The 26,390-nt window shown below is 40.5% G+C and overlaps 1 protein-coding gene across 1 annotated transcript in view; it reads left to right on the top strand.

Annotated features, from left to right (window-relative positions):
* Window positions 1–25,841, top strand: part of TNKS (tankyrase, TRF1-interacting ankyrin-related ADP-ribose polymerase) — a gene marked incomplete at its 5' end in the record, with an annotated part of 41,895 nt that extends 16,054 nt beyond the window's left edge. Inside the window, 16 exons of the mRNA XM_009084525.1 lie at window positions 1,915–2,086; window positions 3,197–3,276; window positions 4,198–4,343; window positions 5,349–5,514; window positions 8,207–8,426; window positions 8,698–8,807; window positions 11,225–11,413; window positions 12,759–12,996; window positions 13,697–13,779; window positions 16,644–16,764; window positions 17,359–17,456; window positions 18,774–18,848; window positions 20,050–20,155; window positions 21,021–21,207; window positions 21,970–22,126; window positions 25,424–25,841. Coding sequence (XP_009082773.1) covers window positions 1,915–2,086; window positions 3,197–3,276; window positions 4,198–4,343; window positions 5,349–5,514; window positions 8,207–8,426; window positions 8,698–8,807; window positions 11,225–11,413; window positions 12,759–12,996; window positions 13,697–13,779; window positions 16,644–16,764; window positions 17,359–17,456; window positions 18,774–18,848; window positions 20,050–20,155; window positions 21,021–21,207; window positions 21,970–22,126; window positions 25,424–25,510 — 2,235 coding nt within the window. The remainder of the gene's footprint in view (window positions 1–1,914; window positions 2,087–3,196; window positions 3,277–4,197; window positions 4,344–5,348; window positions 5,515–8,206; window positions 8,427–8,697; window positions 8,808–11,224; window positions 11,414–12,758; window positions 12,997–13,696; window positions 13,780–16,643; window positions 16,765–17,358; window positions 17,457–18,773; window positions 18,849–20,049; window positions 20,156–21,020; window positions 21,208–21,969; window positions 22,127–25,423) is intronic.
* Window positions 25,842–26,390: the final 549 nt, after the last annotated feature.

Raw genomic sequence — 26,390 nt, 5'->3', positions numbered from 1 at the left:
GCTCTTCTTCCACACAAATTGATTGTTGGCAGAGTTAATGATTTGGAGGTGAAAGGAGACCTGGATGAGACATGTGAGATGATGGCTCTTGATGACTCCAACAGTGTTCATTTCAAATGAATATTTACATTTTTTCCAGGTACGCAGACCGTATCGAATTGTGCAGTGTGAATGCCTTGCTGCTATTGCTTCAATGCTTTAGTCAGTGCAAGCATGTTTAACACAGGAATTCAGTGTTAAAAAAGACATCACTTAAGATTTTCTTACTTGCATGAACGGAGTGCTATCAGCTACTTTCAGAATCCACAAATCTCATTTCATTCTGCCTTTACCATCATTAAACCTGTGTAGCCCTAGACTTCTGCTTTTCTCTGTGTCTTTATCCATGGTGGAAGGTATCTGGTGTCCTGAAACAGATGAGGATCATCATCTGAACAAAATGATGGATTTGGGCCATTCAGCATCTAGTTATTATTTATGAAAGCAGTAAGTTTTTTACTTGAAACAAAACTTTTGAGGGTAATCCCAATAGACTGGCATGAGCTGAGCACAGTTAGAAGAAAGCAGATCTGTTCTCCTGTCCATCCTCCAGCAGGAGAGGTTTGTGATCTGAGAAATTCCTGCTCTATCAGTCTGTAGAATAATTTCAGACAATATTGAATCACACTCTTCTTTATTTATTTGATTCTTCTTTATTCTTTCCTGTGGCTTGATATTGTAGTGTTGAAGGGTTTTTTTTTTTACCCTGTCTAATAGTAGATCTTTACATAGTTACTCCTCTAATTAAATTTCATTTAGTTATAGAATATGTATCTTACCCAAAATGTGTTTTCACTAGTTTTCATGGAAAGGTAGTAGCATTTGCATGGGACATTTTTGGTGAGAAATAGCAAGCAAAGCCTTTGTTTGCTGCCACCAGAAAAATTTTGAGTAGGTAATAAGGTGGGTTTTCTACATTAAGGAAATCTATTATGCATGCAGTGCACAGCCTGCAGTCTGTAGGCCTGGAAACAGATAACAGGTTCTGAGTTGCTTGCAGAGAATATAGAATAGTTCTGTATTTCATAAAGTGGTCAAAAGCTGTTGGGCATTTGCATTTAAATTTGTCATGAATCGCTTTTTGGTACAAAGTATCTTCTTGAAAGGTTATTTTTGTGAGGGTGTTTTCCCACCTTTTATAGCTCTCTATTATTCTCTTCCTTTCTCTGATAGTGCACTGGTGAGGATATTTCTAGTTATTTAGGTAGTGTTAGATCTTATTTTTCCATTGTATCATACTCTGAAAGTGATACTCCATATTGCCTGTTTATACAGTCTTGGATTCAGTAGAATTATATCCAGTAATACTTAACATTTCTGTAAAGGCACAAAAAGTGCAGAGGAAATGGACTGTTTGTATCTAATGTTGTGTTGTTCCCCCTCCCCCGAATTCTCATTCAACATCTTTGTTTTGCATTGATTCTTGGTAGTGGGGAATGCTGATTTTCCTTCTGAGAATGACAGGTGGCAGTTTCCTCAAAGCTGGACAATCTTTGAATTGTTTGTTTAATGATTTACCTATTTCCCCTCCTCTGTGATAGTTTTGCTCTTCTTGCACAAGGCTGGTCTTCATTGAGCTTGTTACAAGCTTGATTACTGTTTTAAGTAGGGTTTTGGGGGTCCTATGTTGTCTGCTAGCCATGCAAACAAATTACCTGTGTTGTTAAAAGACAGGAAAGCATCTATGGCAAATTATCTTTGCTTTAGTGTGTTTGCATATTTTGTCAGTTGGTTTTGTTTAATTGCAGTGCAGACGAATTGATAAATTTGTATGCAGGAAAATTCTTCTTACTGCTCTTCTTATTAAGGACAGGGGACAGGTGCAGGCTTTTAATTACTACAGTGTTTTATTGTATATTGCTGCTGATTTTTCAGATGAATGCACTGGACACACTTGGTCAAACAGCGTTGCACAGGGCTGCATTAGCAGGTCACTTGCAAACCTGCCGCCTGTTGCTGAGTTACGGCTCTGATCCCTCCATCATCTCTTTACAAGGCTTCACAGCAGCACAGATGGGAAATGAAGCAGTGCAACAGATTCTAAGTGGTGGGTAAAAATAAAGGCTTATGTATTTGAACTTGAGCTTCTCCCTTTACAGCTTTAGCTCTTACTTTGTTTTCAATGCAAGAGACTTGCAGTAGTTTTCTCATCTCTCTCTTCCATCGTCATGTGCAGACATCTACAGTGTGTGTTGTGTGATACTTGTCAGAAAATAAATAAATAAATGAAAAGCCCTGCTCAGTTCAATGATTTTGTGCTAACTGGGAAAAGAATAAGCATGTTTTAGTTTTAGAGTATGCTGCTGTACTGGGAGATTGTAGCAGCCACATATTGCTGAGCATGTGAGAAACCCTTTTCCCTTCATCAGCCACCCTGTTAGGTACTTTAGTAGTCACAAGCAGAGTGTTACTGGCGGAAAAATACTGATAGTTGCTAAGCCATTTGAAGTTTTACTTCGTATCTCTTGCTTGTTCAGCAGAGAAAGATTTTATTGTGAAAGTTCTCTGGATACTGTTTAGATAACAATTTGTTGATATCTTGCATTAGAAAGGTGAAGTGTAGAGGGTGCCACTAGTTTTCTTGTAAGTACATCTTCTTACCCATTTTGCATTTGAATTTTTCCAAGTGCAGAGAAGAATAGTTGCATCAGTAGCTACTACAGAGCAAGTAACCCAGCTTACAGTGAGATGTGCAGGTAGTCAAAGAAAGGCAGATGCTCGGATAGATGAGAGGACCCGTGATACCTACAAACTCCATTTCCTCCAGTGTTTTTAACAATATTGCCTTAAAACAGTGGGGAAAAAAAAAGAAAAGGCATTTCACAGCAATGCAGGGAAGGACTGTTTGAAGGGTAGCCACTCCTGAGACATGGCTGGTTACATGGCTTTAAAACGTGCACATGAATGAATGTATGTATGTGGATTGAGAGGGTAGAATGTGGAAGAATAATGTCAGCTCTAGAGTTGAAATCTGACTTGTTTACACTTGAAGCTAAGCTCTTTCAGTGATACAAACTTGAAAAATCACAACCCCAGTTGTATTTTTACAAATGACAACAAACTAACTCCACCCCTCAAGTTTGGAAAATATGTTGAGCACAAGTTAGTATAACTTAATTATCCTGAGTAATCCTAAGCCATCTTTTTCCCTATGTAGAAAGTACACCAGTGCGCACATCAGATGTGGATTATCGCTTGTTAGAAGCATCCAAAGCTGGAGACTTGGAAACTGTGAAGGTAGGTTTGAGCAATTCAGGTTAATTTTCCACTTTGCATTGCTGTGCAAGGCTTGTGGAAGCCTCAGCTACAATAGCTGTGGAAGTAATTCCCAGTGGATGGTAAATCATAAAAAATGGGAAGGCAAATATCTTCTTTCTTTCTTGTTTTCTCTTAAGTCAGAATTCTTTGAGGTAGACCCTGTGATTGTCAGAATAACAGTTTAGCAAGCATCAGGTGCATGATTCAATGAGAAGGCAAGCAAACACCACTGATAACAGGTAGCAGGCTTCACATTTTAAGCCATTCTTAGTCTGAAGGTGAAGGGTCAGGCCATGGAATTCCAACATCACACAAAAGTTTGATCTTGTCTTTTATACTTGGTCTGTGGGCAATATGGCCTACAGATAGATTGTTCTTTGTGCATTCTCACCTTGAACTTCAACGTGTTACATATTAATATTCAAACAGCAGAAGTTTTGTGTACTGGCAGCTCTCCCGATTGCCAAGCTCAATATTTCTGGATTTCTGAAGGCAACATAGGCTGGAAATAGTAACATATCTGGAGAAAGTTACATGGCCTTGAACCTGGAATTTGGTGATGTAGAGGCTCACCCTTTCTCATACATCAGGAATGTCTTCGTACCACTTCCATCATTTAAGTCTTGTTTGTTTTAGAAGTACTTTTGGCCATAAATTTAGACCAGCTACTTTTTCTATCTCTGCCTAAGTGGAAAGAAATTTCCTGAAACCTAACTTCTAAAAATTTACATATAAAAATAAATGGTTCAAATTTAGTGTTGGGTCTTTGGAGGTGATAGTTTAGGTTTTTTATTTTGGGTTTGTTTATTTGGTGTTTTGTTGTTGTTGTTTGGTTTTGTGGAGTGTTTTATTTGTTTGTTTTAGTTCTGTAGTGGATTTTGGATTATTTTGTCTTTGCAGCAACTTTGCAGCCCTCAGAATGTGAATTGTAGAGATCTGGAAGGTCGTCACTCAACACCTCTGCACTTTGCTGCAGGATACAACCGTGTGTCAGTGGTGGAGTATCTGTTGCACCATGGAGCAGATGTACATGCCAAAGATAAAGGGTACATTTCATTCCATGATACATTCTGTTGTTTTCTGTTAGTGTGAGACTTATATATTCCTGCTATTTGTTTTGCTTCAGATTTCAGTAACCATCATGATTTTCTCCTGAAAATTTTTCCTTTGTTCTTCTTGATCTGCGTTGTTTCTGACATCACTGTAGGGAGATTTATGGACCATTAGGGCAAATCTTGCTTTCTGGGAAAGCCATTTTCAAGTACCTATCTGACACTGTAATACATGATGCTTTTCTTCTCCCTTTTCCCCATTTTCAAGACCTAAAAGCAGGCTTTAACTTGTTTTAGGTCTTCTGAAATTAGTTTTGAGTAGAATGGGGTAAAATACCAGGGTTATCTCTGGTCAGTTTTTCTAACTCAGTTAGCTTTTATCATTTAGTCAGTTAGTTATTGAGTTAATGTTCAGTTAAATGAGATGATGCATTTACAGGTTTTTGCATTAGTTGCAAAGCAGTCATGTAGAATAACACGATTGTTTGATCTTTCACTCCAATATATTGGTTCTGTGTGTGGCATAATTAATTTCTAGTGCTAATACATTTCCAATAGTGAATTTCCAGGCTCTCCTTGAAAGAAATGTTTGGGTATCTTTCTGTATCTATTAGGTGTGCAGTGCTTACTAATAACTGTACTTCAGACACATTGTATAGTGTTATAACCTTTCTGAAATTTACACTCAGATATCCAAAGTCAGAATAATAGTGAGTCTTGCAATTTAGTTTTTGGCTGTTAGCAGCATTGAAGTTACTTGCTTCTGGAAGCAATAACATTGGGGCTTGCTAGGTATTTAGAAGTCTTATGGATGAGAACTGAAGGATAATTAAGCTTTAATTGATGTTATAATAGCAGAGAAGTAAGGCCATGAAAAATGGAAAGACTGAAAGATGACAATAACGTCTAGTGAAAGTGGGAGTGTTATCTACTGGAACTTTGTATAAGTGCATATTGGATTTTATTCTCTGTACCTATTAATACTTTCTTGTTGATTAGTGGCTTAGTACCCCTGCACAATGCCTGTTCCTACGGACACTACGAAGTGGCTGAACTCCTAGTGAGGCATGGTGCTTCTGTCAACGTGGCAGACCTGTGGAAATTCACTCCTCTACATGAAGCAGCAGCAAAAGGAAAATACGAAATCTGCAAACTGCTTTTAAAAGTATGTGCTGGAGTCCTTGTGTCTTTAAATGCATATATGTTTATTTTTGCTGAAGATCAATTAACACAAAGTTAATTGCATTCAGTTAGTTCTTTGTGGTATCTTTTGAATCAATTTGCATATTAAAATTGTCATTTGGCTTCTTGTGTAATGTCATTCACTTACAAATAATCATCAGTACAGTTACTTTATCCAGCACGTGTATTAATGCTATTAGTCAAGTATGACAAGACTGCCAGACTGGAAAAAAACCAGCTGAATTTGTGTAAAATTACAAAAGCCTCACCTTGTCCTGTCTGTCCCTTTCTGGTATAGTTACTGCATTTAAGTAACTTTTGTTAAGACTTCTGCAAGAGTGTGTTACAGAGCAATAACTGAAGGTGGTCCTAAATGGTGTTTGGCATGAGAGAAATGTAAAACTGTTATGCTAATGTATAATTTATCAAGCTCTTGGAGGAAATGCATTTTAATATACTGTGGCATAAGTTTTCATTATAGTTAGTGGAAGAACCTGTAAAAAGCATAAGGTAATGCAAAGATGTTTCCAGTGAGAAACAGGAGTTTGAGAAACTTCTTAACATGAGGTCATATCCTGAAGTGGGAGGGCAAAAGAGGGTGCTGGAGTAGAATTTCTTGGCAATCCTACTTCCTGTTTTAGCTTTACCTACTTATGTCCCTCTGAAGCACAACATTTAAAATAGGAGCAACTCAGGATATGGATGTTCTTAAAATAATGAGGATCTTCCCCAGCCACTTTTAATTTGCTGCTGTAAAGTCCTGCTATTTCCTTTCTATGTCATTAATTATTTCACTCCATTACCAAAAAAGCATTCAGAGGGAGTAGCACATTAGTTTGAAATGCATCTGCAGCAGAAACCAGAGGATGTTCAGGGATGTCTGTGGTGCAGGCATGATGATGGCCCTGGAGGTAACATATGAATAGAGATGTTAGCTCAACATAAGCTCTCAAACACAGTGTTGCTTTATAGATACTGGAGATCTCTGGCCTTTTCTGATCCTTCCACAGGGAATTTAGCCATGTTTTGTGTTCAAAGATTCCTGAATGGATGTACAACAGGAAATAGAAAAGTGCTTAAATTTATTTTTTAACATCACTCTTGCACAAGAGCTAAATATGTCCTTAAGGTGACACAGATGTGCAAAGGCTCTGGGAGTCTGCAGATATGTGCTCACACTGCAGTTTGCTCAGGGTTTCTCCTGCTGTGTTTCTTATGCCAGCTGGCAGTGCTGTCAGTTCTGCTGAGTTGTGGATGTTGAGCTTGACTCCTCCTGACCTGTGCTCCTTCTCTCCTGGTCTGCTTGAAGAAGGAAGCAAAAATATGTAGGCATGTTGGACACACTGTCTTTTTTCATCCTCTTTCTTTAAAATTGCCACCTTTATTTGTTTCTATTTCATACAAGGAGTCTCAGAAGACAGTGCCTCTTCATTCAGATATTTATTCTGGAGCATATTTGAATAGTTCCAATTTTGATGAGTTTTAAATTAAGTGATTTAAGGTCATATCTTGGAAGAGTCATTGCAGTTTAAAGGGCTTTATGAAAAGAATGCTCTCTTCCAAAAAGAATCACAGAAGTGGATCTGGTTCTGTGTAATCAATACTCTGTCCATTTCTGTCCCTTGCTGTTTATCCTTTACACCCTGAACATAGTTGCTTCCAAAAGACAAGGCTTCCAAACACTGTTTCCAAGTACAAGGCATTTGATTCACTCTGCTTTACCATTTCCAGCTCATTCTCTGTGGCTCAGACTCTCTCAGCTTTGCCAGCATATCCAGTGGGAAATGGCAGGGTAGACTTGCTGGTAGGTGTTTGGTTATTCTGAAGAGGCCAGCCAGACAGCTGTAGAGCCAGCAGCTGCCTCTGCCTCATCTTTGTTTTTCTCTACTGCTGCTGAGAGTGAGCAGGGGAGGAGCTGTCCTCCCACAAAACTGAATGTGGACATGACTCACACCATATGCTCTATGTAGTATGTTCCCTTCCTCATCCTCCTGTGCTCCAGTACTGTGTTCCTGTCATTGTCTAATCTGCATGTTTTACCAGCATAGATAAACTCCAACTCTACTTGTCCACCAAAGTTTTTTCTTCACTACTTTCAAGGACCTGTAAACTGCTTAAGATGGTGTTGTTATCTATTGGGAAGTGTAGAGAAGAGTATTTTTCTAGTTCCCTTCTGAAACAAGTGCCTTTCAATAGCAGGTTGGCATTTAGTCAGATCTGGGGCCTGAGTTCACTAGCTCAAAAAGTTGTGCTGAGGAAGCACCTCTGCCAACTGTTTGATTCCTGACAGTTTTCAGGAGAAGGAGAGGACCGACAGCAAGGTACTTGCAGTTGGCTTTTCCTTAGCACCTGTTTTGACAGTAGGAAATAGCTATATGCAGGATATGCTCCTGAACCTACCTGAGTTGCAAGCAGAGCAGTGGCAGCTCTTGCAGAGGCCTGCTATTCATGCATGTGGAGTTGAGACTGGCACAGCTGTGTTTCAGATTAGTGCTTTTAGGCCTCAGGCTCCTGAATTTATTCTTATGTGCTTACTACTCTGTACAGTTGCTATTTCATGATGGTAGGTCAGCAAAATCCCCTGACTTCTATCCTGTTCCACAAAATAGCAACACACTTATGCTTGCTGCTCTGCTCATGATTGTGACAGTAGCATTCCACTTTGCTCTTTGCAGCATGGAGCTGATCCAACAAAAAAGAATCGAGATGGGAACACTCCTCTGGATTTGGTGAAAGAAGGGGACACAGATATCCAGGACTTGCTGCGAGGAGATGCTGCCTTGCTAGATGCTGCCAAGAAGGGGTGCCTGGCACGAGTGCAGAAACTGTGTACTCAAGAAAATATCAATTGCAGAGACACCCAGGGAAGAAATTCAACACCACTACATCTTGCAGGTGGGTGTCTCACCAGGTTTTGAAGGTTTGTATGTTTATGGTATGGCTACAAATGTAATTCACCAAGCTCAGGATTGGTATAGGAAGAGTTGCACAGAGAGTTGTCCTAAACAAAGAGTTACCTATAGCACCTGTATTTCAGGAGGTAGTACAATTACTAGGGAAGAGGAACTTTTGCAATTGAAAAATTGCCTTAGCTTTTCTGTCTTAATATTTTTCTTTAGTTTAGCTCTCCTAATACCCAATTTCTTTTCCTGTGCCTTTTCTACAGCTGGTTACAACAATTTGGAAGTAGCTGAATACCTTCTTGAGCATGGTGCTGATGTTAATGCACAGGACAAAGGAGGATTAATCCCCCTACACAATGCAGCATCCTATGGGGTAGGTACAGGCATTCTTGTCATGAGTAGACCAACAAGGAACTCCTTAAAGTCATATCCTAAGACAGTTATTGTGAAAATAGTTCAGGTTTTGATAGTGTGAAATATTTGTTGGGCTAAGTTGCTGTTGTGGGTCCTGTTCACAGTCCTACAGGTCTAAATAAGACACAGATTCAGGTGTTAAAGGCTGCAGTTTAGAAAGATGACTACAACATAGCTTTTTTGCAGGCAAGCAGCTGTGCAGGATTGAACAGTGTTAAACAGAAAAGACCTCAAGACATCTCTTAAAGACTTAGATGGAAGGAAGAGGAAAATACCAGGGGATTATGTGCAGGTGATAACTGGGAAGTGGAGTTCTGTTACAGTTGGTGTCTGGTGGGAAGCTATTGCTAAAGTGTTGAAGGGCTACTGATACAGTAATATGGTTGTCCTTTAGGGCAAACTGCTGCAGTGGGAGTGCAGTAGCAGATTCAAACCATTTTGGATGAGATAGGCTCTCCATTCTCCATATAGGAGGAAGCATCTGTGTACCAGTTGCACAGATGACTGATTGCGTATGAGCAGTTGTTAGTTGTGGATGAGGTGAGAAAGAAATCTCTTGCAAGTAACTGTACAGAGATAGTGCTTGAGAAGCTCCTAGCATGAAGTAGTGTTTTTGACATCCCATGATATTCCCTGGCCCTGGCACAAGAACATCAAAATCTGGGAGATATGACTATAATAGAATCACAATTGCTTTTGAGAGCCAAATGAAATAAAAAGTACAGCATTCACCTTGTTTAAGAAGAGTGTCAGTGAAACTCAACCTACATCATTTGCATTGGATCCCAGTATCCTAAAGAGCAAAAAGCTCTAAATCCTGATGAAGGATTAGAAAGGCTACACAGAATTCTTTTACATTACTGGATCCTAATACCCAGCAATATTGTTTATGAGCATCTGCCATAAGCATTAATTCCCAGGATGTTGCTTAGGTCTAGAGATAAATTCACTTGCAAAAGATTGTGTTCTTTCTTCTCTGTCATGGGAAACCAAAACACACATTTTGTGTGAAGCCAAAGCATTCCTTACTGGCTCAGAGAAATGTTAGAAATTGGTTTGAGCTGATTATCACTTCTAAAAATCAGAATGCTAGTCTAATTTGGCTGCCTTACTTTCTCTAGGAAAAGTTAACGAGGCAGTATTTGGTGCTTTTCCCTTAGCTTATTTAGTTATGAGTTGCTGTGTACCTTTCCTGTGGCATCCCACACTTGTCTCTGAGCTGTCATCAGCCTGTTGAGATCTCTGTGATGGGAGGTAGAGAGGAGATGAGTACTGGCTTCACAAGTTCATAGCTGGCAGGTTTCACAGGCACAGCCTTTTGCTCAGAGAATATCTTCAGTTCTGCCACCCAGCACTTCTTGCTGTGTGCCCCTCAGTAGGGCTTCCTGTGGCAGAAAAGTCACATGAACAACAATTGCTTTAAAAGTTTGCCAGAGAGGAAAAATAAAGTCAGAAGTATTTTCAAAACACACTTGTTCAGAGAACGAGCCATTTTATGAGAGCTGCAAAGAGTCACTTAATTGCCATTGAGAGGAAAAATAAAATCTATTGGCAAGTCTTTGTGCTTCTGCTTACAATTTCAGTGTTTCATGCTTCTACTCACTTATTTTTGCCTAGCTACTTTTTATTTCTTAAATGTATTGCAGAAAAAAAAGTACTGGTCAGAGGCAGACAAGTTTGACATTCTCTTATTTTACCTTGGGAGACTTCAAGGACAGGATATCGATGGAAGTTATAAGTGCATTACTTTTATAGCCCATGTAAAACAGTTATCCCTTATGACACTCATAATGCATTTTATCAATTAAAGTTCTCATAAAACATGATTGAAGAAAGAACAGATCTGTGCTGCCACAGATGGGTTCAAAGTCTTGCAAGAAATTGCAAGAAAGTACAACAGTGAAGGTTTCTGTGCACAGGGGTGGCTTGGTAGCATCACACATTGATCTTTAGTGCTTCTAGTGTTGTATCACAAATGTTGTAGCCCTGTAAATTTGCCAGTTTAGATTTGTCCACAATATTTTTTTATGCTGGATCAGGTATAATGTCTGCTCCTGCAGCTGACACAAACTTCATGCTATGTCCTTGGGTGATTTGGCAAAAATATAATTCAGTGCCTGGCCCCAATTATTCATGTGCTCGTGCATGATTTGTTAGTGCACAGATGCAGATGACTGTGATGCTGCAGTATAAAAAGGTACCTGAAGAAGTGTGCTGCTATGTAGACAAAGGAGGCAGAATGAGTTAAAGGAAAGAGAAACTGCAGGGGTCTCTAGGCACCATTACCTCCAACATGAAAAATGACATTACCTCCAACGTGAAAAATGAGATATATTTTACCAGTGTCATGTTGATTGATGTTCTTGTGTTTTCCAGCATGTGGATATAGCAGCACTGTTGATCAAGTACAATACATGTGTAAATGCAACAGATAAATGGGCGTTCACACCATTGCATGAAGCTGCACAAAAAGGAAGGACACAGCTCTGTGCTCTGCTGTTAGCTCATGGAGCAGATCCAACCATGAAGAATCAAGAGGGTCAGACACCACTAGACCTGGCAACAGTAAGTTCGTGTTAGCATGCCAGCCACAGGCTGCTCTGGAGGATTTGCTCTGCATATTAAATGGCTTTCTATGGCTCCAGGGGATCAGCAGTCCTCAGCTTTCATTGTGCTGAGGTGGAGAGAGAAGAGCATCTCCAGAGTGCTTGTTTGTGGCTTTTCACCCACGAGTCTAGGCATTTTCCTTTGGCTGAGATGTTAACATGGCTTGTGATTTAAGGTTTGCTTCTGCTTACGGATTCACTCCTGGGATCAATCTCCTCATTTCCAAAAATAAAACTCTCTGAAACGTCCCTGATGATGGTCAATCTGTGTACTGTTGGCAATCATTTCTTTGAACCTGGGAGGAACACCAGAAGGCCTTTAGAGGAATGGGATCCTTTAGAGGATGCTGATGCTTAGTGCCTGCATATGTCCTCAGTTCTTTCTTTTTTAACTCCAAAACAACACTGCAAGATTGTAGGTGGCTATCAAACTTTTTCTAAAACTGGTGTCTGTAAACTTTCTTACTAGTGGTGGCTGGTTAAAAATAAGGTTACATTAACATGTATGTCCCAGGTTAACCAATCTTGACAAAACAGGTAGTGAAAATGTGTCTGGTTACAATGCAAGTGTCTTTTAAGGTTATTTATTTATTTATGGAGAGTCCAAGAAATATCCTCTAGAATAATCCAAGCTCTAGAAAACTTGCTTCATGATGAAGGATATGAAAATTACTTGATTTCTCTTAGGGAAAATGAGGATATCTTGATCACATTCTACAAGAACTTTCAAGGACAAAATTCTTAAATATGAGGGTCTTGCTTAATTTAGTAAATAGAGGCTAAATTAAATTGTCAGCTAAGTTCCTACTTCTCCTGAACACCTGTCTTTTTTTCCCCATTATTTAACACTATAAGATGTGATTGTAGCAGAGGCAGTGGTAGCATTTCAAATGCACCTTGATCCAGTGCAAAATGCTTCACCCAAAGTTGAGCCTGACAAAGAAGTTTAAGTGGCCTTGCCTGGCCTGGATTCTGAAGGATTTCAGATAAAGTTGCTGCATTGCTCTTCCTGGCTTTAACACCTATAAAGTCATTCTGCCAGAAAGAAATTCTACCTGCTTACATACCTTTAGAAATGGGGAGAACTTGATTCATTACATCTGAGCAGTGAATCAGAATGTTCTTGGAACAATAAATTCCCCCGTAACAAAAGTTGGCAGTTTTCTTTCTAATGGGGAACAGAGCAATCAAAAAAATAACCCAGACAAAACCAACCAACCAACCAAACAAAAAAACTAAAAGAAAAATTCTTTCCAGAGATGTGGTAGTAGAAGCTCATGTTGAATGTTCTTTCTGTTTTTCAGGCTGATGATATCCGAGCATTGCTGATAGATGCAATGCCTCCAGAAGCTTTACCTACATGCTTCAAGCCTCAAGCTACTGTTGTTAGTGCCTCTGTGATCTCGCCAGCATCTACACCGTCCTGCCTCTCTGCTGCCAGCAGTATAGATAACCTCACTGGGCCACTGGCAGAACTAGCTGTCGGAGGAGCATCAAATGCTGGTGATGGAGCAGCCGGAACTGAAAGGAAGGAAGGAGAAGGTGCATTTGCTGTTGGACAAGTTTACATTGCCAAAAGTACAGTAGTTTAGGATGACAATAGGTCTTGCTTTACCTGAAAAGCATTTCTGACTAGCCAGAAAATACTGTGCAGCTTGAACTATTACCTGTGCTTTAAAGTGCCTGATAATTGCTGTTTTCATGTGCTCTGCTATGATCGCTGTTGACTGTTCATCTGTTTGCTGTCAGTGATTAGGTCTGACTACAAAGGCAGATCTCATTAGGTGCCCAGATGTTTGTTGTTGACTTTATAAAGGAAATCCAATGAGAATTATTTTGATGAAGGAATTATGAATGTGATGGCTGGGGGATTTTGCTAAGGCTTTTTAAACCCTTTGAGTAGTATCTGGAATCCATGCTTTAGGTCAGCATCTAGGTGATCACATAGTAAAAATACATCCACTCTTCCTTTTCATACTCTCGGTGATATGAACCTGTATTCATCACAGATGGTTTGTGCTTTTTAATAGCTGATTCTGAAGAGGGAACAGTGATAAGCTTTGCACTGAGCTTTGACACAATGGAAGTGGATTGCTTTTTACAGACATAGTCAAATTGCTTGTACAAAGAATCAGTTTGGAATTCTGAGAGAATCAGTGGTATTGCTTGATTATTTTTTTAAGTTGGTTTGGTTTATGTTTTTTAAATTCAGATGCATAAAGACTTGTTTCCTCTCTTGTAGTTTCTGGTCTTGACATGAACATTACCCAGTTCCTAAAAAGCCTCGGTCTTGAACACCTTCGGGACATCTTTGAGACAGAACAGGTAAGTGGCAAGCCTCATCTCTGTTTATATGTTTAAAAGATAAACTAAGCTAATAAATTTCAGTGACATTTTCATTTTCTAACTGAAAAAGGAAAAGAAAAACCCCCAACATCACATCTACAGAAAAACAAGTATATGCAAGTTTTCTTGCAGATTTTTGCAAATGAGTTGCCAGATACATTATGGTGAAGTTGAGAAACTTGTGAATATTTCTGCTGGTTTTTTGATTCAAGTGTCCAGTGGCTTTCAGTTTCTTACACATAGACTATGACTGCCAGATTGGCTTGTATTCTGAGAGTTATACTGGGCCTTGTGAACTTTGAACATGGTGGCTATAACAAAGTTAGGTTGGAATGAAACCTGCACTTGTCGTTCAGCTATCTTGATATCCAAACAAGCTTTTCACTGCCTGTAGTGCTGCATACGATACTTCGGGTAGATCTAGGAAAACCTTCAGTTTGACTATATGCTGAAACAAAAATCTAGTTTTGCAAGGGTGTTGTCACACCAGAGAATGCAGAAGCTATATCTCCTATTGGGTGAGGACCATAGCATTAACTGGGTTTTGCAGGGCTAGCAAGTTTCAAATGGCATTGAGAGATAGGTAGAAAACCCTGCAGATTTATCAATAATTCACAATATATGAAAAGAGTGCAACTAATGTGACAGCTTCTCAAGCTTACATTATGTTTGAGAGCAGAAGGACCTGTAATGTATTTGTAAACTCTTTTTATGTATAGTTTCTTAAATGTAACATGTTACAGCTAAATACTTGTTTGCATGAGTGAGATGGATGCACTGATGGATGTGAAAGGTACAAGAGACTGGATTTGATGATTATTTTTCTCTCTGGCCTCTACTACTGATCTTTTATTGAGGAGTCAGGAAACAAAGGTTTGAAATGTAATGTGTAGCTTACAGAAAAAGTTCCAACTCTTTCCATGAAATGTCTTAGGAGGTATATCTGCAAAGTTTAAATAACATATCTTTTTCCCCCTTCTTATATATGAAGCACAAGCTCTTTTCTTTAATTTGGAATTGTTTATGTTAAGAAAGAAACCATCCTCAAACAGCCTATAGTCTTACCTTTCTCTGTTCTTATTATTTTTCACACCTTCCCATAACATTGCTGGCTTTGTTCTACTTCTGCTTTCTTAAGTCCTAACCTGTTTTTAAGATCTTCCCCTGCTGGTAAGATTTAATAATGCAAACCACATTCACTGCATTCATCATTTTGAAACTACTTAGCTTCTTTTGTGAATTTCTTTGTAGTAAAAACAAGCTTGTTTTCTTTAAGCTTATTAAGCTGTTTCTTCCAAGCACTGCAGTAGCTTCATGTGCACTTTTTCACCTTGGCTCTAGCCTCCTCCTGATGCTTTCTAGTATTTGGGTTTCTTCTGTATTTTATAATGTTCTGCTGCACATGATGAACATCTGCAGTGGCTTGTCCACAGCAATCCCAGTGGGGTTGTTTTCTGCTCAGTTGGACAGATGTTCAGTGTAGCTATTAATTCCTTGCTTGAGTTGCTTTCTTTGGAATTAAAGATGTTTGCTTTGTTGTGGACAGAGTTCATACCTGCAATTCGAGTTCTACTAACAACGCAACTTCTTTTGAATCAAGCTGTACAGTTTCCCCATTATTTGCTGAACTTCCCGTTCTACTTCAGTGTGCAAATTTGGAAGCAGATTTTATGCAGTTATCTCCTCTGGTTGAAGTCATAGAATCATAGAATTTTAGGGGTTGGAATGGACCTTATTGATCATCTAGTCCCATCCCTCATGCCATGGGCAGAGACACCTCCCACTAGAGGTGGTTGCTCAAGGCCTCATCCAACCAGGCTGTGAACACTGCCAGGGTTGGGGCATCCACTACCTCCCTGAGCAACCTGTTCCAGTGTATCAGCACCCTTACAGGAAACATTTTTTCCTAATATCTAGCCTAAATTTCCCCTCCTTCAATTTGAATCTGTTACCCCTTGTCCTATCAGTGCAGTTCCTAACAAAGAGTCCCTCTCTGGCTCCTCTGTAGCCCCTTCAGATACTGAAAGGCCACTATGAGGTCTCCATGCAACCTCCAGGCTGAACATCCCCAGACTGCACAGCCTGTCTTTGTAGGGGAGATGCTCCAGCTTTGTGGTCCTCTCAAATATTTCAGGCTTTCACAGAATCAACTCAGTGACAATTGCTTTTGTGTGTACTTTTTTTAGCCTCTATCTCCTGTCCTTTTCAAAAATGTTTTATTACCTTTTTTCCTTCCACCAAGAATTTCTATGACCTTAAAATTTATAACTTTGTCAGGTGATTGTAGATGTATTCATATATTGCAACTAAATGAATAAGTTGTATGTGTCCCACTGGTTTGATACACATGCAAGTGCACACGTGTATATAGATACACAGTAATAGCACACACCATAACGATGTTGACATAAAAAAGACAGCATTTATTAGTGAGCTTATAGAATATGCATTTCTGCTTGTGTAGTGAAAATAATGAATTGCATAACAGTGTGAAACTTCAAATGCTTCAAAAATGTTCACATATTTGTCTCAGCATTTCCATGCATCCTCCTCATACCTAAGTAAAAATGCTTGTGAGAACCTTCTGTGAGGATGGATCAGCTTCTTGTTAATTGGTGTAAGAGAAGTAAAAGTTTTGCACAGCTTCAGGCTGCAGCAGCTGGGAATGGGATAGAGAGAGGCTTGCCAGAAGGTGGCAGCAATTAGAAGTGAAGCAAAACATTAAACATATATAGGTTCTTGGTTGAACCATGAATATGTTTATTTTCTGAAGTGACAGGGCTTCAGCCTTGGAAGTCAGGCCAGTTTTGGCAAATGATTTTTGTGGTCTTTAACCTTTCCAGATAACCCTGGATGTGCTGGCAGACATGGGGCATGAGGAGCTTAAAGAAATTGGGATCAATGCATATGGACACCGCCACAAATTAATAAAAGGTGTGGAGAGACTTCTAGGAGGGCAGCAAGGTAAATATGACACTTTTACTGGTTAGTTTAACATACCATAGGCTCCCTACTTCTCTAAATTAGGCTTTGTCACCAGGACTTGACAGAGACTTGAAAGTGTACTTGCTGGCAGACCTGGTGGCTGAGTGAGTTGTGACAAGTAAAGAATATGTTGAGGATATACAGGACTAAGTGATCACCTGTCTTCCAGACAATGACAGCTTTGGAAGCTGTGCCCATTTCTCAGAACCCTGTTTTACCCAGGCAGGATCTTTTTGATTGATTTGCCCTACGTACATACCCACAGGCCAGTTATATCCTGAAGGGTGGACCTGATGGAGTTTTAGATGCCTCACACTTCTGAGATGCTTCTATTGAAAGTGGAAGCGATAATAGGCAATTACATCCCACATGCATTTTTCTTCTCTCTTTTAAATCCTCTGCTGGTAATGAAAGCACTTTTATCTTTTTGAGGTTGTGCTTTTGTCTCATGTTTATTTTGCATTTCCTGCTGTGCTGTGGTTGTTTAAGAATAATGGTGATGATGGATACAAATAGAGCTGGTATGGGTTTTTCCTGTTGATTTTTGCTCTTTTTCATTCCTTCTCTTTGTAGGCACCAATCCTTATTTGACTTTCCACTGTGTGAGTCAGGGGACCATTCTCCTTGACCTTGCTCCTGACGATAAGGAGTATCAGTCCGTAGAAGAGGAGGTAATCCAAATACCTTTCTTAATGCTTCAGTGGCCATGTATTTCTCTTTTGACTTATAAGCTATCAGAGCTAAAGTGTGCTGTATGAGTCGCATAGATCTGACATGAAGTTTCATTTGTCTTTTCATATAGAGCAATGATGGAGATTATTTTGCTGTGTCCTGCCAATTTTTTAATAAGTGGTCTGTTTGTTCACTTTAGTGTTATCCCAATTTTGCTTTGTTGTTGTGCTTTGGATGTTGTCTTGGATGTTGTCTCATAGCAAGGGTTTCCACAGCTTTCCATAGACAGGTGAACCTGTGCAAATTAAAAGCTGTGTGTGAAGACCAAAGAATCAAGGTCTTGCAATTCCCTTAGCATTTTCTGTGCTCAGGCTGTTTCTGCAAGGGAACCAGCTTGTTTTCTCTTGTCTCAGTGGCTTAGTTAATCTGTAACCCAGATAAACAGCTCACAGATAATTGAGAATTGACTGTAATTTTGCCTCCCACACACACATGCTCTTTTATTTAAGTAAACTACAAGCAGATACCGTTCTGAAAGCAAAACTCATAACAGAAAAGAGACTTCCTGAAGAGTCGTATTTGGAAGAAACTCCATTTTACTGTGCATTTGCTATTTGTGTCGTGTTCCTACACTATAGCACAGAAGTGTTTGGAGTCTTTTTAGAAGTCGAGATATTCAGGATTGCTGCCGGTTTAGCCCAGAACATTTTTTATTTGTAACTCCATGAACTGGAGTATGTGCAGATCTTTTTAATAAACTTATCTGACAGAAAGGGTCACTTGTCTGCCATAGTAAATTGGGATATTTATTTGAACTGTTACTAAATATTGTTGCTGTAGCTATAAATACCTCTGGAAAAGACACAATGAAACCACTGAAATTCTCAAGGTCTGCTAAAGTCATAGGAAAATTTAGTGCAAGCATTTCCCTGTCACTAAGAAATGCAAACTAAACTCATTAAAATCACATTTGTTATTGCTTCAAAGTGATCTTTTTTGTATAGTCAAGACTTTTTCTCATCTAAAGCAGGTTTTCTAGCTGTGTATATTTTTTATAGCAAATACCATTATTTTCCTTTATTCTATGTAGATTTTTGTTACAAGATTGGATAATTGCATCATTCAACTTCTCTGTTGTGGAACAGCATAGCACATTGGGTGCTTGACAAATTAGGGTGTATCTCAGGTTTTTTGTACAGCTTTTAATTAATTTTCAATCAGGATTGTTGTTGCCAGTGCTATACTGAGATAAAAAGCATCCATGCCTTGCTAGCAAGCTTTGTGTGCTGAGCATTTGGTTCTGTTCTTTGACATAGATGCAAAGTACAATCCGGGAGCATCGAGATGGGGGAAATGCTGGTGGGATCTTCAACAGATACAATGTCATCAGGGTGAGTTTCAAAACCTATTCCTTTTATGTGGTAAAATGTTAGTATTTATGCCAGCGGGTAGAATCAGTTTAATGGATCACCTTTTTATATTGAAAATTCTTTGTTGAAATAATATTCAGGAGCAGAGTTAAAGCAAGTGCTAAATGCTAAAAATAGACAGTATGTCTGCTCTGCACAGAGAATGAGGGAAAAGTGTCCACTTGGGCTCTTAAGGGAGTCTGAAGAATTGATGTTGAGGACAGAGCTGGTGAAGAACCTGACTTATGTTTCACAGCCTGTTTGAATTTCTGTGTTTGACTTTGCAACCCAGATTTATGCTTTTTCTTTAGTATAGTCTTTTCTTGCCTTTTTAAAGGAGATCTTTGAGGGGGTGAAAGGATAGTCGTGACTTTTATTATAAAGTTTCTGTCTCCCTATGCAACTTTCCATCTTGACACCTTCTTTGCCCTTGCCAGCTAGAAAAATATCTTTTACAAGCCTTGGCATTTCAGAAAACAGTGCATTGTCTTTGAGGGAAAGTATGCTTTCTGCGTCCTTTGGGGTTTTTTTTGGGAGGGGGGGAGAGAAAATAGAGTAAATCAGAACAGAACATGGTTTCTGAGCTCCAGCAAACCTATGCTGCCGGTCTGAAAAGTAAGCCTGTGCAGAGCCTCTGTAACTTGATCAAGTAGTTCCTATGTCCTGAAGTAAACTGCTTCCATTCTACTCCCAACCAAAGCTGAAGTCCTTTCCAGAAACCAAAGTGATATTAGAGCATGTAGCTGGAAAAACAACTCAGGATAGATTAAACAGCACATCTGCTTATTTTTTCCCTCAAAAGCTGTTTCTTTTCATAAAAAATAAGCCTAAACTAGACAGCAGGCTTTAAAAAGCTAGACCAGATTGTCGACAGAGCTCAAAGCAGAGAGGAAAGAACTTTCAGTTGGTTTGTAGTTCTTTGTTGTATTGCAAGCTCTGAGGGAAGAAGCCTGAAAGTCATTCTTAAACTTGGGAACTTAGACTGCAATTTCACACTGGTTTTAACCATTTGTAAGCTTGTGCTGCAGAGTTGTTTGAAAGGCATCAGCCTTGTGTGCAGAGCAGCCATGGGGTTTCTTTATACCACACATCTGTCTTGCTGTCAGTTTCCCTGCTGAATTTGCATGAACCCTGTGAAACTGTATTCCAATTAAGTATGGTTGGACCTATTGTACCACTGCAGATTCAAAAGGTAGTGAACAAGAAGTTGCGGGAGAGATTCTGTCACAGGCAGAAGGAGGTCTCGGAGGAGAATCATAACCACCACAATGAGCGCATGCTGTTTCACGGTAAGGAAGGAGTGTCGTTGCATGTATTGCTATTTAACAAAACCCCCCAACCTTAGAAGGATACACAGGCAATGTTAGTGTTGCTGTGTCACCATCCTGCACAAGTAATTGCATTTCTACACTAGAAATGGAACAGGTGCACTGAGGGTTTGGGGGTGGTGGAGTTAGTTGGTGTGGTTACTGCAATTCAAAAAGCTACACTAGATTAAAAATACTGTTCTTTTTTTTTAAAGGAAAAGAAAGTTTTTTTGCTAAGCCACATCTTAGTCATTTCCAGTAAAGCTGCTGGCAGGATGTTACAGTGCTGTGAGAAAGGCATCATATCTTCTAATTGAGGGGAGCAGCACGCAGTTAAAAGCATTTTACCCTGGTGCTTTGGGCAAGCATCAGGGAAAGGAATCAAATCCAAACATGAGTTTCAGCAAGATTTCTCTAGAAGCATCCAGAAGTGCCTACAAATGGCAGTTGCCTAAAGGTCCTTCTGCCCTAGATCCTTCTAGGATTCTGTGTAGGAAATTGGGTTTGGGTGGGATTATCCTGACACCTTGCACTATCTTAACCAGTCCTGACTGCTGGGGAAGGTGTGCATTGACAAGATAAATTGCAGTGAAGTCTGAGTGGGGGGAAAACCATTTAATGAGATCTGTGAAATGAGTAAGAAGTGAGTCACACGTGGGATTTTGGTCTATAATGATAAATCCCACACATCATTGCATCCTGCTGGGTATCGCCCCCTTCCAGCTGACTGAGCACGCTTTCTGGTATTTAATGGTCTATTTGAGGCAGATAAACTCCTCTTGACACCGAGTCCTGTATTACTATAGAGCTTAACAAGTATGTATCTTTTTGTGTCATTCTGTTCTAGGTTCTCCTTTTATTAATGCTATCATTCACAAAGGATTTGATGAAAGGCATGCATACATTGGAGGAATGTTTGGAGCTGGAATTTACTTTGCTGAGAACTCCTCAAAAAGCAACCAATATGTGTATGGGATAGGGGGAGGAACAGGCTGTCCCACACACAAAGACAGGTCCTGTTATATCTGCCACAGGTATGAGTCCAGCAGAGTTCCCCATATGTAATTCTGGCTATCCTGATGTTTACAATCCTGGCACGGGATAACTTTTGGGGAAAAAATGGCCACTTGAGCTTGGTCATAGCAGGAAAAATGCAGTTTTCCATTTGTCAAGCCTAAACAAAAAAGGATATTGAATGCAGCAAGTCTCACAGGAAGGTCAAAAATTACATCTAAGCATGAAGTGAGTATAAATCAAAGTGAACTGTGGCTCAGGAAAGAGGCTTGAAACAGCAAGTTTGAAAATGAAGAGTCAGGGGAAAATAGCAGTTAAACTCCAGGCACTCTCAGAACAAAACTGCAGTGCAAAGTGGTGGTCAGCAGTCCAGTGTTGTGCTACGGATCAGATAATTTTGAAGGTAGTGAACAGGATTTAATCATAGCTTTGTTTTGTACTGGAGTAGATCAATGTGTTTCTTGCACTTAGACACCTGTCCATACCCTGCTGGTAAGAGCACACAGAGTTTCAGCTTCTTTCAATGGTTTTATATAAAATGAACTAGAACAGGCCTCCATGTGAGGGCTAAACAAAGTGTGTGTTTTCTCTTCTGTGTGTCAAGAAAGATTTTTTTTGTGACAGGTTTTATACAGTTTTAGAACTGGTTTCTAAAAGTATTTCTCTAAAAAGCCCTGATAAATCAATTGTAACAAAATAAACTCAAAAGACTGAAATAGTTCTGGATGCATTACAACTCCTAGTAAGATATTTGAAAATTATGTTTTCTTTTTTCCTTTTAGACAAATGCTCTTCTGTAGGGTGACCCTTGGAAAATCCTTTCTTCAGTTCAGCACAATGAAAATGGCTCATGCCCCTCCAGGACACCATTCTGTTATCGGCAGGCCAAGTGTGAATGGACTTGCATATGCTGAATATGTTATCTATAGAGGAGAACAGGTATGTAGGTTAGCATGGACTGGGTTTATGGAAGGGCAGAGCTTGGAGCTGCAGAGGGGATGTGACTGGTTTCCAGACCAAATGTGCTGTGATAACATGGTTGATTAGATTTTTTTGGGTTTTTTTCATTTAAATGTGGAAATAAACAGTGAGCCAATGAGTCAAGCCAGCAAATGCTATTCCTATCCACTGAGCTGCTCTGATTTATACCATGCAGAATTGCCTTATTTCCTCTGTGCATCACTCCTAGAGTCTATTAAGAACTGTAGTTTCTCTCAGTAGGCACTCCTTCTCCTGTTGCATTTTACTGGCACTACTGCAGTACCAAGGACATGTGCGTTTCTGGGGCTCAAGTGCATCTTGAGGGTTCTGGGCTTTTTACCTGTGGGTTCCCAGCAGTGACAGAGACTGCCCTTAAATGGCAGCTGAGGTAGCCCAGCAATCTTCAGAAGTTTGAGTTTTTAGTCTGAATAACTCAGCTAGACCCTGACTCAAGAAAAGGGTTTGCTTACTACACTGGGTGGCACCAGTACCTGATGAAACTGAATAGCCACAGGTCTGTGGGGCCTGATGACATGCATCCCAGGGTCCTGAGGGAGCTGGCTGATGTTGTTGCCAGGCCACTCCATCATATTTGAAAAGTCATGGCAGTCAGGAGAGGACCCCAGAGACTAGAAAAAGGGAAACGTCACTCCTATTTTCAGAACATGGAGAAAAGAAAACCTGAGGAACTACAGACAGGTGAGCCTCACCTCTGTGCCTGGGAAGATCACGCAACAGATTCTTATGTAAGCAGTGCGAAGGCACACACAAGACAAGGAGGTGACCCAAGACAGCCAGCACAGCTTCAGTAAGGGCAAGTCGTGCCTGACCTATCTGTTGGCCTTCTATGATGGAGTGACTGCAATAGTTGACAAGGGAAGATGGATTGATGTCATCTACCTGTTGTGTCCCACACGACATCTCCAAGTTTGAAGGGCATACTCTTCAGGGGATAAGGAATTGGCTGGCTGGATGCAGCCAGAGAGTTGTGGTCAGTGGCTCTGTATCCAGGTGGAGGTTGGTGAAGACAGGTGTCCCTCAGAGCTCTGTCTGGGGGTCAGTGCTCTTTAGTATCTTTATCAGTGACACAGACAGTGAGATCAAGTGCACCCTCAGCAAGTTTGCAGATGAAACAAAGCTGAGTAGTGCAGTTGACACAATAGAAGGATTGGGATGCCATCCAGAAGGATCTGGACAAGCTTGAGAAGTGAGTCCACAAAGACTTCTCGAGGTTCAACAAGGCCAAATGCAAGGTGCTGCACCTGGGTCAGGACAATCCCAGACATGAGTACAGAACTGGGAGAAGTACTTACTGAGTGCAGCCCTGTGGAGAAGAACATGGGGGTTCTGGTGGACAAAGAGCTGGACATGAGCCAACAGTGTGCACTTGCAGCCCAGAAGACCAACTGTATCCTGGTCTGCATCAGAAGAGGAGTGGACAGCAGGTCAAGGGAGGTGATTCTGCCCCTCTACTCTGCCCTCATGAGACCCCACCTGGAGTGCTACATCCAGCTCTGGGGTCCTCAGCAAAGGAAGGACATAGAGTGGGTACAGAGAAGGACTGTGAAGCTGATCAGAGGGATGAAGCACCTCTCCTATGAGGCACGGCTAAGAGAATTGAGATTGTTCAGCCTGGAGTAGGCTACAGGGAGACCTTACAGCAGCCTTCCAGTACCTAAAGGGAGGTTATAAAAAAGAGGGAGAGCAACTTTTTACGTGGGCACATAGTGATAGGACATGGGGGAGCAGTTTTAAACGAAAGAGATTTAGATTAGATGTTAAGAAGAAATTCTTTATCCAGAGGTTAGGGAGGCCCTAGAACAGGTTCCCCAGGGAAGCTGTGGTTGTCCCATCCCAAAAAGTGTTAAAGGCAAAGCTGGCTGGGGCTTTGAGCAATGTGTCTGAGTGGAAGGTGTCCCCACCCATGGCAGGGGAGTTGGAACTAGATGGTCTTTAAAGGTCCCTTCCACCCAAACCAATCTGCAATTCTATGATAAGATTATATCATAAGCTCAGGTTCTGAACTTACTCACTTCGCTGGCCTATGCGACCTGGGGAGGTCACATCGTCCAGCCTCTTGTTCATGCTGAATCCAGACCAGGCTGTTGAAGGCTTTCTTTGACCAGGGAGGCCTCAGAGAGTGATGTTTCACAGACCCCCACAGCAGCTTGTTCCTTTGATTGCTTATCCTCGGAGTGAAATGTTATGTTATTTGTATCCGATAGAAACCTTCCCTGTTTTAATTAATCACATTCTCCTGCTGCACATCTCAGGAAAGAGTCTGGCTCGGTTTTCTCAGTAACCTTCAATACATAATGGAAGGTTGCTATGAGGTCCCACAAAGCCTTCTCTTTTCTGCACTGGACATGCCCATCTCCCTCAGCCTTGTCTTGTTTATCCTGTTCTCTCTTATTGGTCCTTTGCGGAACTTGGCTTCAGTTTGTATTGGAGGAGCCAAAAGTTGTATGCTGTTTTCTAATGTGATTAAGTGAGCACCAAATAAACAGCAATCACTGCTACATTGCTGATGATGTACCACAGAATGCTGATAGCCTTACTGCTGCCAGGACACGCTGTTGATTCTGCTTTAGCTTGCTGTCACCCAAGGACCCCCAGCACCTTTTCAGCAGCGAGGCTTCCCATCCTGCAGTGTTGCAAAGAATTCATCCCAGGTCCATTTGCCCTTCATGAGGCTTCTGTAGGCCCAGTCTCCTCTCACCTGTCTCGGTTCCTCTAAATGGGGTCCTGCCCTCCAGCAGCTTTGGCTTTGTTCTGGGACTGACCTGCCTACCAGCTGTCTTCAGAAAACCCCGATGACTGACTGGGTTATGTGCTTTGAGTGGGCCAAGTATTTTACTGCCAGTAAAGGCATTTGCAGGTCACCCCATTTTGGGGTCAGACTATACTGTTCTCTGAGATTTTTTTAATAACTTACAGGCACTGACTGATCTGTAGGATTAGCTAACAAGGAGAGTAACTCTGTGAATTCCTGTTGCGCACACAATTTCTGGCAGTGTCTGCATGGAAGCAACATCTTTCTTTCTACTAATGTGTTAGCAAAGGTATTAACTACCTTGAGCAGTTCTCACTTAGTGCTGGCTAGGTTTGAAATCCACTTTCTCTTTTGCACTCTCTGAACATAGAGCTGATTCTTGCACTGTCCTTCCTTGTCACTGTTTAGTGAAATCCAAAAGTGAGAGCCTCCTGAGCCTACCCTTGCATAAAGTAGTGTTTCATTTTTTGTCTTACTTTCAGGCATACCCAGAATATCTCATTACGTACCAGATTGTGAAACCAGAAGCTCCCTCACAGACAGCAACAGCAGCAGAGCAAAAGACCTAGTAGCTTCAGAGCAGTGAAGATGGATGTGACTTCAATCTTGGACTGGATGGATACGTGTTTCAGAAAATCAGTATCGTATAAAGTTGTTAATCTGGAAATAAGCTGTATGTCTTTTATAAAGCATTGCTGTCTTGATGAATATGATATGAGTAACTCTTGCATACTCAACTGCTACTGTTCCTCTTGAGGAAAGTTTACAAGGGACTGCCTTTTAATAACATATCTCAGGCTCCTAGTCTCTGCAGTTACCATGTGTTAAATAATATTGTTTTGATCTAGAGTTTGGGAACATTATTGTGCAAATGGAAATCTTTATCGGTGCCATCTCACATGCTAAAATTTCAGACACTACTATCCTAGTTATTTTATTTGCAGATAAATTGCATTAAACTCATCATTTTCTCTTCAGCATATACCATTCATTTTATGTTTTCAAGAGATCCTAGTCAACTATTTATTCTCCTTTTGTATTCTGAAGTTGAGCCGTAACCTTCTTGAAGATGTTTTGCACAAAGTCGAGTCGACTAAAACCATTAACAATGCAGTATAAATTTCACCTGAGGAGGGGCTAGGTCCAGTTCTTCAATATAGTGGGTTTTTTGCACACTTCTGAGCAAACGATAATGAGGGTGAGCGTAACTTTAGAGTGGAAACAAATCATGTCAGTTCACTGCTTTGTCTGTTTGAGTCTTCTGGGGAAAGCCCTAGGAAGTGTTTGCAAGGGTAAAACCAGCTCTTGTGCTTGGAAGAACTTCATAAGATAGGTCTGTGCCCTCTGCTGGCATCTCCTAAAAGAACATTTTATAAGGCTCCTGTGAAGTACATGCAGCCTGTGAAATGTTCTCCAGTTACAGCGGCGTATGGTCGTGCTTGGGAGAGA

The sequence above is a fragment of the Acanthisitta chloris genome, unplaced genomic scaffold, assembly GCF_000695815.1.
Source record: "Acanthisitta chloris isolate BGI_N310 unplaced genomic scaffold, ASM69581v1 scaffold21831, whole genome shotgun sequence".
Taxonomy (NCBI): domain Eukaryota; kingdom Metazoa; phylum Chordata; class Aves; order Passeriformes; family Acanthisittidae; genus Acanthisitta; species Acanthisitta chloris.
This window is presented reverse-complemented; position numbering and strand designations above follow the sequence as displayed.